Below are 17,004 nucleotides of genomic sequence, written 5' to 3' on the forward strand. Positions count from 1 at the left end.
TCTTCAGGTCCTAAGAGACAGCCTGGGAGCCAGGGTTTGAGAAGAGGAATGTTTCCGGAAGCAACTCCTGCAGATTCAGTCTGGCAACTGCTCCTGCAGGCATTACAGCCATAGGTACTAAAGACCCAAAAGGGAAAGATCTTGTCACAAAGACCTTGGCTTCGTTTACTAGGTCAACATCAGAAATTGATATGAATTTATCTGTGGAAATGACATTAAAGAAAAGGTTTAAAAAATAAAAAGGAAGGCTGCATCATCTGCTTTTTCTCAGCACCTTAAAAACCATTGGACTTTTCCATTTAACTTGTAGTTGAAGTCTTTCCTTCATGAGTGTGAACTGTCTTACTTTTCTCTATGTATCCCAGCCCTGAACAGGGTTTGGCACATAGTAACAAATGCTTAATTCAACTCATCCATTTTTTCAAACTGCAGTTGACAGAATATCATCTTGATTAATAGATAAAAATAGTCATGAAGTTAAAGAATGTGAAAATTCTTTTATTGATTTTATTTATACATTGTTTAGTAAAATAAGTCCATCATAAGTCATGCTGTATACAGATTAGCAGGACAAAAAAAATCAATATTATCATATAGAAAGTATAAATAAATACATGTTCAAGTTTAAGGACATACGATTCTCTCCACTACTCCCCATTTTACCTATGTACCTTAGGTTTAAGAAACAAATTTTAAATATTCTCTTCTTCTTTTGTTAGATCTTTTATTGTTAACTAGATCTACCCAGATGAGTCAGAAGGTGAAGTTTAAAACTGCATATTATTACCTCAATAACCTATTATTGACTTGGTTCAGGATGGCTCACAGAATGTCTTGCTATCCACTATCTTAAAAGAGTCATTCTCTTCTACAGTCAAATCATGCTCTTCATATTGTTGGTTCTACATTCCCCATTTTTGAGTGGCTGTAATTATTGTGATTTTAAAGTTTTTTTGCTATTCATTTCTCCCTAGAACAGTGCTGTTTGAGTTCAAGTACTTATACAGAGTAGTGCTAAAACCTAAAACTACTTCCCCCCCACCTTTTTCCTTAAAGACCCACTTCCAGAATGACTAACTTCCATTTTCCCTTGGAATAGAGGTAAAGAAACTAAACCTGAAACATCACCAATTTCCTCAGAATTTTCTATAACAGTTCAATAGTTACAATAAAATTATTTCAATGTTTCAAAATAGCCAACTAGATAAAAAAGGTAATCAATATTTTACTCGTAAGTAAATATAGTCGTCCTTTAGACAAATACTTTTTATCTGAACCATAATAGAAACTTAAGACACTGAAAAAGTCTGTCCCAATCATATTAAAACTTAATTTGTGCAAATTTGCCACAAAGAGATTTTTCAGGCACACATTAAAATAAGTGTCTGCAGGCATGTGTGGTTGTTTTATTTTAAATTAAAAAAATTTCCACATGTATACACCTTTTGGACATGTGTACACATAAGGCATACAATTTACAGTCACCTAGCCAGTGGTCTTTCTTATATATTCAAATAGTTTATCATCTGCAGTGGTCCTCTTAAAAGAGAACAAGGTAATTTTAAAATGACTTTAATGTGGACTTTTCTAGACCCACATTTTTACATTCTATGAATTTTCTCATGTTCAACAAATCGATTCAAATGATTCAAGTTATCCCACCATTTAAAAAGAAAAGTCTCAGCAATGATTTTGAACCATGGTGTAATTTTAATTTCCCCATTAGCTGCTTTTTCCAGGAGTTCTTCTAGTTCCTTCTTGGTGACATAACAATAGCTTTTGATCTCATTAGGATCTGGATCTAACGTTACATTCTTCCTCACAAACAAGATATAATCAATTTCATGTTCTCCCCAAATCCCATCAGATTGTGCTTTGTAGTGGATTCGTGTTAAATAGGAAATATCTTCTGGAGGAACCTATGACAAAAATAAGAGATTTTATTAATAGTAAAGAAAAGGAAAAAAATCTTCACATTTCTAGCATAATGAAGATAATTTTTAGGGAACATTTCAACAACATCTTGAACAAAAGGACAGTTGTAGTTTGAACTATCCTTGGAAGACAGGTTTATTGGGAAAAACACCTAATATCTGAATAGTTTAAAAAGTCTTGTGAGACCTAGCATCTAGAATAAAGCATTGTTTTAGACATTTTCATCCTTTTGAAGTTGTGTATGAATATCATACTTTGTTATAAAGATGTTTGAGAACATTTCTGAAATAACAGCATTATATTCAAACCAAACACCTCAGTTTCTCTTATATGCAAAAATACTGTTCCAGGTGCTGAGAATACAAACACAAAAAAGAAAAAGGCACTTCTTGTCCATAAAGAACTTTGTAGGGAAAGAGAAACATTAACCAATGAGTAAATACATAATCTGAGGAGGGAAGGAGCACCCAGGACTAAGGAAATGAAGTTGGGTTTGAGTAGGACATGACACCTGAGCTGGCCCTTGTGAGAGGCAAAGAGAAGGAGGGGGAAGGTTCCAGGAAAGGGGTACAGCCTATATCTAGCAGGAGCTAGAATGTCTATGGGAGTCCCCAAACACAAGGGCAGGGATTCATGGGGAAAGGAAAACCAGACTGTGTCAACATGCCTGATGATTAAGAAAAAATGAAACTCTAAATTTTAGTCTGTATTTATTCATGCTAGTTGAAGGTATAATACAATCAAAGGTATATTAATAAGGGACTTCAAGAATCCAAATTTATCTTGTAATCTGACTGCAAAAATCAAGATTCAACTTCCATTTAGTTCTCCCTCAGTGGGTATCCCATAGTATCATTTGTTACCTGTTCCATGGGGATCCCTAGTTCAGCCTTTAAACGTCTCTGAGCTGCCCGCCTTACTCCTATGGCATTATTTTCTTCCAATTCGACTGGAGTGCTTAGTGGATGGCTACAACAAGTGTTTGTAAAACAACCTGTAAAATGTTAAGAGAATAAATTACCTGAAAGATCATGAACATGGTATAGAGAAGTGATTTTTTAAAAAATTTTCCATTTTTTATAACATAAAAATCAGTTTATAATGTACATTTCTGTATTTTTGAGATATTAAAAATCTGTGTTAAATTAGAGATTTGGGAAAAGACCATCTTCCCCTTAATGAGAAAGGGCTCTAATGCCACAGTTTACTTGCTTCTGACCAGCAGCATTAACCCCATAAACATGAATACAAAAAAAAAGGTATTCCCTATCCAAATAAATTTCAACATGCAAGCATGAATGCTTTACTACAATGGACATTTATACATTGATACATCAAAAAATATAAGTCAAGGTGTTCTTCTCCTTAGAATCACCTCTGCTAGTTCATGTGTATCACCTAAAGAAACATCTGTCTTCAGTAATAATGATAAAAATAATAATGATATTATTTAAGTAGCACTTTAGGGTTTCCAAAGCATTTACATGTGTTATCTCATTTGATCTTCACAACATCCCAAGAATGTTGTGCTATTTTTATTAACCCCATTTTACAGATAAGGAAACTGAGACTGTGACTTGCCCAGGGTCACACAGCTAGGAAGTGTCTGAGGCCAGATTTGAACCCAGGACCTCCCCTTCTCTGGGCCTGGCTCTCTATCTACTGAGTCACCTTGTTGCCCGGGCAGTTTTTTCACACTGCAACTTTATTATTCTTTTAATCATTCAGGTAACTGTATGCACAACACTTACTAGACACTTTGTGAGTAATACAAAAAGAACTGCAGCATGCTCACACTAGAAGCAGGCTGGCATCAAGGGGTCTACAGTCATATGATCCAACAATTAGCATCCTCATTGGTGTAGAGAACAGAGATTTAGTTCTATTTTTCCTATAAAAATGGAATTCTTAATTAAAACGGCTAAGGATGTATAGAAAGGACTATATTTAAACAGGAAATGCGATTCTGAGCAGGACTGAAATAAACACACACCTCTGGGTGCGTCATTCTAGATCTCAAACTGATCTGAAGCACTTAATCATTGAATTAAATTCTGGCTTTCTGCTCTGGGGGTGGCGCTCCCTTCACTCGGCATCTTTTAACTTGGAGAGATGCCCCTCGGGCACACTGTGATGCAGACAGAAGAGGTCTAAAGAGAGATTCTGATTCTGCAGAAGTGGGGGGCGGAATGAAAAACAAGGACTGTTCTACACTGTCTCTTTCAAGTGCTCTCTGCTACCTCATGGTCAAAGCAGAAAGGACAGTTATAAAGCTGCACGGCATCGCTTCCATTTTATTAAAAAATGTGTTTTCTTTTCCTTTGCCTCCTCTAACTAGCTTCAAGATCCCTGCTCTTGGCACAATCTGGCAGGTGAGTATTCTGTCTTTCGTTTTTTAACTGATTAGTTAATGACCCCTTGTAGGGTCAGAATTACAGAACCCAAGAGCCTAAATGTGGAAGTTTTAAAGACCATCTAGCTCAATCCCCTCATTTGGAAGACGAGTTAACTGAGATTCTGAGAGAGTGCTTTAGTCTGTCACACAAGTGTCAAAGCCAACACTGGACTCTAAACATGGCTTTGTTAAAAATGGTTTACAGTTAGAAAAATCCCACTGTGCTTCAGAAGATGCTTTGTAAAGGCATTTAAACATATATAACTTCTTTATAAATTTAAAGAGTAAACCTTGGTAAAGTTCATATACTTTGCACAAGTACATGAAAACTAATGCCTGCCATGAAGATCTATTAACATGAAAAAAAAATTGTTAGAAACAACAAATACTTCTGTTCCTTTAAACCAAGACATTATTTTTGGCATCTTTCTCACTCAGTACTCAATTCCATTCCCTAACTGTTCCTGAGAGTCACGATAGATGAAGTTATAAGAACCGTTCCCTCCCACTTTAGAGATTATAAGAGCAGCTGGGGGCAGTGAGGTGGCTCAATGGATAGAAAGCCAGGCCTTGGAGGCAAGAAGTCCTGGGTTCAAATCTGACCTCAGACACTTCCTCACTGTATGGCCCTGGGGAAGTCACTTCACCCCTATTGCCCAGCCCTTACCATTCTTCTAGCTTAGAACCAATACACAAATACTGGGCTTAAAAAAAGAAGACGAGCAGCAGCTAATTTCCCCTCACGCCTTCAGGTTTGTGAAGCCCTTCATCTCATCTGGTCCTCCTGACAATCCCATGAGAGGGAGTATGGGGGTGGGGGGGATGCTAGACTCAACAGTCAAGCCCTGATTTCAAATCCCGCCTCTGGCACTAACTAGCATAGCAGTGCACTCATGAATAAGTCAATTACCTTCTCTAACATGCAGTCTGTTTATCTGTAAAAATGGCCCATTAAGACCTGTGCTGCCTCCCTCAGAGGGGTTCCAAGAAACAGACTGTAGAGATGGAGACCTTAAAAACCAGTGAGTCCCCCTGCCTCACTGCTCAGAAGGGGAAACTGAGGCTTGGATGAGATGATTAATGGGTATAAAGTGCTTTAGAAACCTCAAAGCGCTCAATGAAACATCCCATGGATCACTCTCCCCATTTTGCAGATGAAAGGATGGGAGTTGAATGCCTGGCCCTAGGTCCCACAGTCAGTTAATAAGGTATGACTTGAACCCAAGGGTTTGATGTTCCAAAAGCTTGGCTCATTCCATCTTACCATGCTATTTAGACCATATAAATGGAAAATAAGTGTACTGACCTGGAAAAGTAATTTTAGCATCTGATCTCTGCTGCAGTAATAATTTGTTTTCTGTATTAAATAAAAAGACGCTAAAAGCTCGATGTAATAACCCTGAAAGAAAAAAGAACTATTCAGAGCAACGTGGCTTACACAAAACTTCTGTGTTTCCCCTTTTGGCCTCCCACAGTTCTCTTGTAGCCCATCCCTGTCCCCGTGGTACTCTCCTCCCACATCTAGTTCTTTGTGAAAAGCTGACCCCAGCCTGGTTCTGCAGCCGCCCAGAGCAGGTTGTTGTTACTAGACAATAGGACTGAGACTGAGAGTTGGAAGGGACCTAAGAAGCATCTGTTCCAACTCTGTCCCTTCATGAATGGGGAAACTGAGGACGGGGGGTTGTGGTGACAGAGCGACTGACTCATAGTAGTTGGTGGCTCTGTCATGCCAGGCCCACACCCTCGCCAAGGCTGTTTGGCTCAGGGATGGCAGCTGCCCGTGGCTCTGCCATGGCTCCCTCTGCATGATGAATCAGGTGGGTCTCAGCATTTGGCTTTTTTCTTCTTTATTAACAAGAAATGGGCCTCAAGCCTCTGCATAAGACGCGAGTAAAACGGAGGGGGAGAGCTGCTATGCTAACACAGACTTAAAGGCTGAGGTCGCTCTACGTCGCTGACGACGACTGCTCTGGACACCGTCCCATCCCCAAGTCTCTGAGGGTTGTCTTGGCCAACTGCAATGGCAGAACAAGAGATGCCGACTCTACCTTTGTCAATGTTTTCATTCAGATGGCAATTCTTTTTGGTCTCTGCACCGATCTTATTGTCATTTTCATCAATAAGAATGCACATCTCTGCCAGGAGCTGAACTTGCTGCTCATCCAGATCATCCGTGTTGATTTCGGGCATTGTTGCAATATGTTTAATCCTTCCCAAGAAGCTGATGATAAAAAGGAGGAGAAATTGTTTCTTGTCAGCATCAATGAAATCCGCTCCTTCCCACCTGGACCCCCTCCCATCTTCTAAACAGGCTTATTGTGCCGGCACACAAGGCCACCTTCAATCTCTTCCCCCTTATTTGCTCCTTCACGACTGCCTATCAGCATGTTCTCAGCCACCCCAGGCTTAAAGATTCCCGTCAGCTTGTCTTCTCCCCCTCCCCTCTCTGAGGGACAAACCTGCTACATCCCCACTTTCATCTCTCACTCACTTCTCAACTCTGCAGTCAATTTTCTAACAGCCCCTCCCCCCATTGGGCTGACACTGCTCTCCCCAAGATCAGCAAAGCTATTCATCCCCACATCTCATGTCTTTTCTCAGGACTCATTCTTTCTCGACTTCTCTGCAGCTTCTAACATTGTTGACCAATGAGAGGCAGCGTAGGCACTAGACTCGGGAGTCAAAAGAACTGGGTTAAATCCAGATTCACTGTATCACTCTGGGCAAGTCATTTAACCACTCCAAGCCCCAGCTGCTTCCTCTGCACATGGAGAGGGGTGAGGCTCAAGGGCTTCAATTCAGTTCTATGACTGACTGCTCCCTCTTCTTTTAGTTCCCTTGATCACGTCCAATTTGTGTATTATCTCTATGATAGTTGGCACCATAATTCCCAAATCCACAGATTCGACCCTCCTTTCTCTCCTGAACTCCTCTCCCACATTTGCCAATTTCCTGCTGCTGGATATTTCCTTCTGAATTGTTTAAAGACATCTTAAACTCAACATGTCCAAAACATCTTCTCTAAACTTGCCCACTAGCTAAACTTGCTTATTTCTGTTGGAGGCATTTCTCAGTCACTCAGAGTATGAATACTGACTCTTCCTACTTCTTCACTGCTATACTCAAAACAGCTGCCAAATCTCAGATTTTAACTCCACATCTCTCAAGTGTGCTCTTCTTTCCATTTACTTAACTATATTTCAGTTCAGTTATTGCTTGGACCACTGTAAGAGACTTTCCATCAGTCCTCTTGACTCAAGGACTCTCCACCCCAACCTTTCCAAATAATTTTCTGCAGAATGCCAAAATAATATTCCTAAAGCAAACACCAGACTGTCACTCTCCTGCTCACAGAACTTCAGATGCCACTGTCCATTGCTTCTATATAAATATCAGTCAAACTACACCATTAGCTGTTCTGTTATGATTAAAAAATTTGCACATCTGATCTCTACAATGCCTCGTCACCATGACTACAATGAATTCCCTGTTTAGCCACAACTCCAGAACACTTATCTTCAATGCTCAGATAACAGCACTGCTATATTTACCTTTTTCTCCCCTCAATTTATATGATTATATTTAATTATGTCTAAATTCCTTCTCCTTTTCCACTTCTCCCCTTTCTCCCCCAAATTCTAATGAAATAATAAGATCTTCCAGGGCAAGGGTTATTGTTTGTTTAACAACAGTATCCTTTCTTACACATAGGATGGACTTAACACTATGTTTAGCATCATATGAAACAATCTCTAGGGTAAGACTAGTTCCTCTAGGAATTCCTGCTGCCCCTCATCTCTGGCACTACAATTTCCAGTCCCCATTGGAGTCCATCTTAAATGCCCTCTCAGTAGTCCATGAAGTTTCCTTACTCCAGTGGCTGTGACCCATAATAAATTGTTCCCTTGAAATTCTTTTTATATCTACCATGTTGAAGAAGAGAGACAGAAATGTGTTCCTTCCACTACAGGGAAGAAACTCAAGAGGATCAGGATTGGTTGAAAATTACTATCAGTTTATGGGTTTTAGGTCCAGTTTTATACCCATATCTCAGATTGGCTTTCCTTACCTAGATTTTAAAAATCTAAAAAAGCAAAACATAAGCAAGAGAGAAAAGAATACGATATATTTGAGAAATATGCAACTACAGTGTTGACAGCAATATGATACTTGAAGTGAAATGTAAATGAGGAGAAGCAAAATTAGCCTCAAGAAAATTTGGCAGCTAATTTCTGTTCCTGGGGGATAGGGGTAGAGGGGAAGTCAATGTAGGTGTAACTACACCACTAAATTCTTTACGGAATACAAATTTCTAATCCTTTCTCTTGCTCAGGGTGGTCCTTGTTTCCATAACCACCCAATTCTGAAATCCTTCTTAAGCTGTCTTTATTTCCCTGGACAGTGGAAAGGACACTAGGCAAGCAATCAAGAGACATGCTCTACTCCCAGCTCTGCCATTACCTAGCTAGGACCTTTGGACAAGTCATCCGAGCCTCAATTTTTGATGTCCTGTTAAGCAGGGTCTTTATATCTCCAAGACTTAGCAGAGTGCCTGACACATACTTAATAAATATTGAGTGACTGATAATGTTGGATGGGAAGATCTTACAGTTAGCACCTGAAAGCATTAGTAGATTGCATTACAGAGATTCTAAAGGCACGCAGAATCCCATGTTCTTTATTCTAATATATCCTTCAAAAGTAACTTCTTATAGCTATTTTCAGAATCATAGAACATAGTCATTATTTTCAAAACCACAGTAAAATAACTTTAATTGAAAAAAAAAAAGCAAGCCAATTTCAGAAACCTAAAAAGAAACAGAACTAAAAGAGCTCATTAGAGCAGTGGAGTGGAGGATGGAGGAAAAAGGCAAGGATAAGGGGTAAATCCAGTTTCAAAAAAAGAGGAATTAAAACAATAAAGGCCTTTGAAAGGACCCCAAATAGGATAATCACAGAGAAGAGGAAAAGAAACTATGTTCTAAAATATTTATAGCAGTTTTGTGGTGGCAAAGAACTGAAAATTAAAGGGATGCCCATCAATTGGGGAATGGCTAAACAAGTTGTGGCATATGATTGTGATGGAATACTACTATGTGTAAGAAATAATGAGCAAGTTGGTTTTTAAAAACATGGAAAGATAATATGAAAGTGAAATGAGCAGAACCAAAAGAACATTATATACAGCAAAAGAAATATTGTTTGAAGAATGACTTGTCTATGTCCACTTCCAGAGATAGAATTGATATAAAAGAAATATAGCTAGACATAATTGTATATATACACATATCTTTTTGTTAAATGATGCTTTCTCTAGTATGCAGAGAGGATGGAGGGTGGGAGATTCCTGGGAGTTTTAATGTAAGAAACAAATAAAAATTTAAGTTATATTAAAATTCTTCTTTAAACAGCAATCAAACATTTAAAAATAAGGCTGTTGTTAGATAAAATTAAGTTCACAGCTATTCATAGTGATCATAACAAATCACAGTGCTACTTTTAAGGTTTTACCTTGGACTCTTAGACTTCAGAACTTTATACTGAGCACCTTACTGACCCATGATGCTTATTGCAATGAAAGCACCCAGCCTTGGTGTCATAGGCTCTTCCACTGGCTACTTGTGTCTTTGGGCATTTACCTAACTTGCCTAGGTCTGTGCAATGTTAGATAAATTCTTTTACCTCTAACCTTCAAAGTTGTACAGCTGCTTTAGTATGTGCTAAATTCCTGGGTTCTAGGAGTAGGAGAAGTGAAGGGCTCCATATTAACTTTAACTTGTAGGATGTCTCCAGGGGACTGTCCTCGGGATCTTTACTTGGCCCTGGGATTATCAATGATCTGGATAAAAGACTAGGGGGTAGGATGTTCAAATATGCAGGAGACACAAAGTTGGGAGAGAAAATTAAAATAAGGGTCAGGAGAGAAAGGAACAACAACAAAAAATAAAGGCTAGATCACTGAGTCAAATCTCTTTAGATAAAATTCAAAAGATATAAATGTAATATCTAAGTATGTGGGATTAAAAGAAATTATCTTTTCAAGTACAAGGATGGAAAATACCTGCCTAGTTTTGTCTGAAAAAGATCGGAGGTTTTTCATGGACTACCAAGTCAATATGAATCAACAGTGGGATATGGCAGCCAAAAAAGCTAACATACTTTTGGCCCGTATCAGAGAAAGCAAAACTTCAGGGATAATAAAGTGATTTGTGCCTTGCTACTTTAGCCTGGTCACATTGCATATGGTATACTAGATTCAATCTGGGCACCATAGTTTAAGGATGTTGAAAAGAAGAAGAGAATCCAGAAGAGGATGACCGGAATGGTGATGGGTCTTTAAGTTCATGCCACCTGAGGCAGAAAAAATTGGGCCTACTTATTGTGAAAGACTTTGGGAGAATATAAAGCTGTTTCTACAAATATCCAAAGGGCTTTAATGTAGAAGAAAGATCAGAACTAGAAACAATGGATGGAAAATTGAAAAAAGAAAATTAAGATTGACATCAGGAAAAACTTCCTAAGAATTAGAACTCTCCAAAATTAACTATGTCTTAGGAAGTAATGGTCTTTATTAGAGGCCTTCAAAGCATCTAGATGACTACTCTTGTTGGGTACGTTACAGTGGGGATGACAGTGCATGGGTTGACTGTAAGAGGTTTCAGAGTCTAAAATTTGATGTATGATGTGAAATAAAGCACATAAGAAAACAAAACAAAATAATTATTTGGAAGTCAGAAATTAGTCAAGGTAAGAAATGGGATCATAATTTTTATAGACCTATGTACCTAACACCTTTTTTAAAGGGTAGGTTATGAATAGAAAAATCTCCACACCAACTCCTATACTTATCAAATGGGTGTAAAACTCACTGGAACCTGCCAAACATTTGAGGGCATGCCAAACCAGATTAAAATAGGAATTTTTATCAAAATAAATAAAATGCAATACAATCCAGATACTATTTATTTCTAATTTTCTAAGCCAATATGAAGCCTTGGGAATTCAGTTCTATTTGAATTAGACTGCATCAAGTCTTATACCAGTGGACTGCAACAGTGCCCTTCCAGTTTTACAGCTGTGAGGGTAGATGGGATGGCTTGATGGAGGTATTAGCTAACCTGTTTTGGGCTGGGTGTGTGATTTACCCATCCTCCTTTGAAGGATCTGATTAGCACATTCCCTCAGGGCTTGGTGAAAGGAGCTCTGCCCTAGATTTGTTCAGTGGGTTAGTTTAATTAGGGTCAGTGCACTCCAGGAGGGCCTGGATCCAATCAATTCTTTGCTTACAAAAGCAAAACTGTTACTTGTTCTATTCTCCCAGTTAGGGTGTCCACAAAGACTAAAAGGGCTTTCTACCTTTTGCAGGGTGATAGATGCCTTGAATCTATTGCCAACCTGAGGGGGGTGGCCTACACCAGAGCCCTAGGGCAAGCCTGCTGCTTTTGATCAGCTCCTGGAAGCCTGGGGGAGGGTTGGGGAGGGTTGGGATGGGGCGGAGCCATGCTGGGGCCCCTGCAACAGTGTATAAAGACTAGAATGCCCCACCCCCTGCATTTGGGGCCAAGCCAAGAGAGGTTTCTGGGTGCTGACTTTGGCACATGTGCCATAGGTTCACCATCACAATCCCATACCATTAGAAATCAGACCTGTTTCTTAGGTTGAATAAGTGAAGCAAATGCCTTTTAAGGCATTTAAGTCATAGAGCGGCTTTTCAAGTCAATTACCCCTGTAAGATCTCAGTACCTCAAGTTAAAAAATTAAGCTTCCATTGCATTCACAGCCTGCTGGCCTGGGCACCACAAAATTGGGGGGGGGGGGTTAACTTCCAGTTGTTCCTTATTAACCAGTGTTGCTTGACAAAAGCCAATCAAATTCTTTAGATCCTAGTTTCATCTGCAAAATGTTTGTGCTAGATGATCAACAAGAATCCTTTATAGCTCTGGATGTTATAGCTAATCACAGTGGTTTCCAATTGTCCACTGCTAAAGAGTTCACCATTCCCCCTTCCCTGACAGACTTTGACGACAACCTCCCCGCTCCACCCTCCGACTCTTCTCCCTAGAATGCCCCGACGGTGCCACATTGATTCCCACAGTGGATCCTTCGGATGCTAAATCCATCAGGAGTTCGCTCAGGATCCTCCAACCTTCCTTTTTGGAGGCTCTTATCCCTCTTTTAAGTGAAGTCTGAGGGCAGGGAGGAACCGTTTTATTACAATGGAATAAGGAGGAATCTCTGACATTTGCTAAGCATCTCTTTTACGGATGAAGAAAAGCAGACTGGGGGAGGTTAAGTGATTGTCCGAGGGCCCCAGCTCCTGGACTCCTGCGACCAGAGCTGAACCCAGGAGTCCGAGGCTGCATCAGACCACTCCGCCCCTGATGGAAGTGAGCACCCCACACCGCGCCAGCTGAGCATCGCCCCTAATTCATCAGGTACGTATACCCCTCCTCCCATGAGCACCGCTGGTCTCCGCAACCCCGGCCCTGCTTCCAGCGGGAGCCTGCCTCTTACCCCGCACTCCCGCTGAAGTTTCGGTGCTGAGGCTCGGATCCGCAGACTGAGCCGCTGAACCAGGAGCCTGAGATCTCGGTACTGAGACCACCTCGGGAGCTTAAGAGAAGCGAAGCGTAGGAGGAGCCCAAGCCCCGCGCTGCGGCCCAGGCCCCGCCCCGCAGCGCCCCGGCCAACGCCAGCCACGCTGGGCCGCGCCACATTCTCGAGCCGACCAATCGCGGGCCGCCCCGCGCCTCACGTAGCCCGATCGCCTGATGGCTCCACTGCAGGCGACAGCGAAGGCGTGTTTATCGGGTCCTCCCCTCGAATCCTGCCCCTTTCGGTCTGCCACACCCTCCCAGGGGAGAGCGAAGTGGGGCGAGTCGAAGCAAACGGAGCACACTGGAGAGCTCAGCCTAAGAACTCCGGGACCCTGGGGCGAGACCAGAGAAACGAAGACTCGACTCCTGGCCTCAACTCGGACTTGTAGTTCTTTTTCCGGGAAGGGGCGGGATGTTACTGTTAGCTCGTGCCCCAGCCAACAGCCAGGCGCGCCTTTCAGTCTCGTTGGGCTTGGCCAATCCGTTAGTGTCCATGGCTGCGGAAAGGGCGGGATTGGAAGGGGAATCCTGTGTAGGGGATCGTGGTGCTCGGCTTTGGCACCTGTTGGCTGTCCTCCCCCTTCACTCCCTCTCAGCGTCCCACTCTCTCTGGGTCCTCTCCTTTTCTCTCTCTTCCTAACGAAGGGGCCTTGACCCTGCTCTTAGCTCTTGTGCCGGCTTCTTCATGAGCTAGCTGGAAAAGACTCCTTTGGTGTCTTTCTAGAGGCTGGACGAAAAGTTTAGAGCTGCTGAAAAAAATTGGCTTGATTTTATCCAAATCTTGACTTAAATAGCTCATGGGAATATTTTCGTAATTTTTTTCTATGAAGAGCATTTTTAGACATATAACATTATTATTTTTTTAATGAAGAGTACAGAACATTTTACTTAAGGACCGGTTTATTTTAATCCCCCTCCCCCCCCAAGTTACTTTCCAGCTTGCTTTAGAAAACCTAACAATCTTTCTGCTTTATTTGCCAAAACTAATAGGAAAATCCCAGTGATAATACAGAAAGACGATAATGATAGGTAGCCATTTTGTGTAATGGCCTTCTTTGCAAAGCAGTTTGTACATATTGCCTCATTTGATCTTTACTACTTGTGATAGGGTCCATTATCTCTATTTTACTGGTAAGGAAACTGAGGCAGAGAGAGCTTAAACTCTTTGCCAGAGTCACAAGACTTGCTACTGAATCTAAGCCCTAAAATTTATCCCCCTTGACACTTATCTGCCCAAAACATTACAATAGATTGCCCTAATTTATAGTACACACCCATAAGGAAGGTGTTCTTTGGTCCCAAGTCCATCCTTTAACCCAAAATGCATTAGAACACTATGATGGTAGGATTCTACTTTATTGCTACTGTTGAAATTCATTTTTATACTGAGTGACCAATCTAGAAAGTTTGAGGTTTCTCCAGTCACCCCTGCCTGATCAACTATATGAGTGAGCAAGTCACTTGACCTCTAAATCTTGACTTCTTGACACTTGACCTCTAGTCACTTGACTAAAAAACTTTAGTGCCCTCTTTTATTATCCTCATCTATTAAATGTGAGGATGGAATTGAATGATCATTAAGGTTAATTTGCTGTGCAAAATGTTATTTTTAGTTGCAATATCATTATTAGAGTGAAAGCAGAGTTTAGTGGAAGTGGTTTTGGAGTTGGAATCCAGAAAAAAACTGGATTCTGTATGGAGAGAAAAAAAGAGGTTATTATATAAAAAGGTTGAACTGGATATATTTTAAAATAGGGTTACCAGGAATTTATATAATTTCCAAAGAGGTTTTTTTTTTACAATTTATTTACACTACTGCACAGACCTTCCCCACTCAAATGTGAATGGGGTGTTTACACCTTTGGTGATTATATCTAAATTGGGCAGATCTCCCCACTCAACTTTAAGTAGCCCTTTTACACCTTTGGTGAATGAAGAACAATCCCTGCTTCTGAGGAGTTTACTTCTCTTTGGAGAATGAAAAATTGCCACAAATAAGCAAAAAATAATTGGAAGATATATATATGGAAAGAAAAACTTGCGGGATCAGGAAAAGCTTTGCATAGGAGGGACCCTGGGATTGTGTACTTTTTAGATAACTTAAAGTGGGCCTTCCAACTCAGGTTCCATAATAGAAATAGTAGGTCTTTGAGAAGTACAGCCTTGTTTTATTAATCTCTGTATCCCCAACAGTAGTTTACAATGAATTAAGCATTCTGTAATCCAGAAGAGATAATAATAATAAAAAGACTAGGTTTATGTGTTCAAAAATATTTATGGCAGCTTTTTATGGTGGCAAAGAACTATAAATAAAGGGGATAGTTTCAGAGAAACTGAAAAGCTGTGTGAACTAAGAGTAAATTAAGCAAAAGCAGGAGAACAATTTATACTATACCATATAATAGCACACAAATGTTATAATTATCAACATTGTAAAAATGGATTTTGAAAGACTTAAGAACTCTGATCAATGTAATGATTAACTGTGATTCCAGAGGATTAAAGATGAAGAAAAATACCCACATCCTGAAAAATAAAAAAGGAATGGATTAAATATACAGAATAAAATATTAATTGTTTAATATTCAATATGGAAACTAGTTTACTTCACCATGTATATTTGTTACAAGTTTTTCTTCCCTCCTTAAATGGGTGAGTAGATTCAAGGGGGAAGATGAGAGGAAGAGAAAACAATACCTGTTAATATTTTTTTAATGAAATTTTAAAAAAATGTATATTGAACATTTAATCCATGTTATTTTGAATTAATGGTTGCGAAGTCAGACAGCTAGGGGGCACAGTGGATACATCTGTGGGCATGTGGTCAGAACTACATTCAAATTCTGTCTCTCGTATATGTGTTCCCTGGGCAATTTATTTAATCTGTATTTGTGTCAGTTTCTTACCTCCCAGAGAAATTGTAAGATTAAGATATATTTAAAGGGACAAACAAAATGCAAGATATAATTTTAGCATACTATTATTGTTTAATAAGGTTAAATCATGTATACGTGTGTACTTTTGTCAAATTTTGTTTTATTTAAAGCATCCATTCTCAATGACTTAACATTTTTTCTTTTTTTGTCAGTTTGCATGGTTGCAGAAATGAAACTTCCTGGTTGTTTTGATTTGCATTTCTCTTAGTGATTTTGGATTTTTTAAAAATGTGTTTGTGAGAGGCAGTTGGATAGCCCAGTGGATTGAGAGTCAGGCCCAGAGATGGGAGGACCTAGGTTCAAATCTGGCCTCAGACACTTCCCAGCTGTGTGACCCTGGACAAGTCAGTTAACCCCCATTGCCTAGCCCTTACCATTCTTCTGCCTTAGAATCAATACTAAGATGGAAAGTAAGGTTTAAAAAAAGAAGAAAGTAATAATTTGATTCTTCTAATAAATAGATAAATAAATCCTACATTAGTGTAAGCAACAGAATTTTTTATAATTTGATTTTTCCTATATGGAGTGGTAAGAAATGTTTTGAATGGTTGTGGACCTCATTGAGGAGATTGTTTAATATTCCAGGGTTTAATGCAGTCAACACAGTCATCTGAAAGATGACCATCTTGGTACTACTAGCACTTTAGTGACCATTAAACAAGCATTTTGGCTTTTTCTTTGCTCATTAACATAGCATCTTTAAATAGTGATCTTAACTATGCAGTCAAGACCTAGGAGAGGGAGAGCCTTTGAAGCTGTGCTTTGCTCTTTGAAATCAAATAATTTTTTTCATAATAAATATCTTGTATTCTTAATACTTTTCAGTTAGTTGTGTGATTAAGAAGATATATTCAGCTGAAGAAAATTCAATTGCAAAAACTTGTTTATTCCCTTTTTGGATTTTCAACCAAAATATGCACTGTACTTATAGATATCATTATTAGAATAAGCATTTATATAATGCCTCCTATATGTCAGGTACAATGCTAATAACTTTTTAAAAATATCTTATTTGAGCTTTACAATGGCATTAGAGAAGGTACATTTTTTAAAAATTACCTCTTTGCCCTGAAATTCTTCACAGTTGATATTGTAGAAAGTTGGATTACTAAATACCCCTGCCCAGCTGTCTCATCTTCAG

General features: G+C 39.6%; 1 protein-coding gene across 1 annotated transcript; it reads right to left on the bottom strand.

Moving 5' to 3' along the window:
• Positions 1 to 477: 477 nt before the first annotated feature.
• LOC100021638 (isopentenyl-diphosphate Delta-isomerase 1) lies at positions 478 to 14,158 on the bottom strand. Its single transcript, XM_007504705.3, has 5 exons — positions 12,845 to 14,158; positions 6,379 to 6,551; positions 5,637 to 5,729; positions 2,799 to 2,929; positions 478 to 1,919 (listed from the first exon to the last, which is right to left on the bottom strand). Exons 1-5 carry the CDS (start codon positions 13,045 to 13,047, stop codon positions 1,602 to 1,604), a joined length of 918 nt encoding a protein of 305 aa, XP_007504767.1. The 5' UTR covers positions 13,048 to 14,158; the 3' UTR covers positions 478 to 1,601.
• Positions 14,159 to 17,004: the final 2,846 nt, after the last annotated feature.

Source organism: Monodelphis domestica, chromosome 5 (assembly GCF_027887165.1).
Source record: "Monodelphis domestica isolate mMonDom1 chromosome 5, mMonDom1.pri, whole genome shotgun sequence".
Lineage (NCBI taxonomy): Eukaryota > Metazoa > Chordata > Mammalia > Didelphimorphia > Didelphidae > Monodelphis > Monodelphis domestica.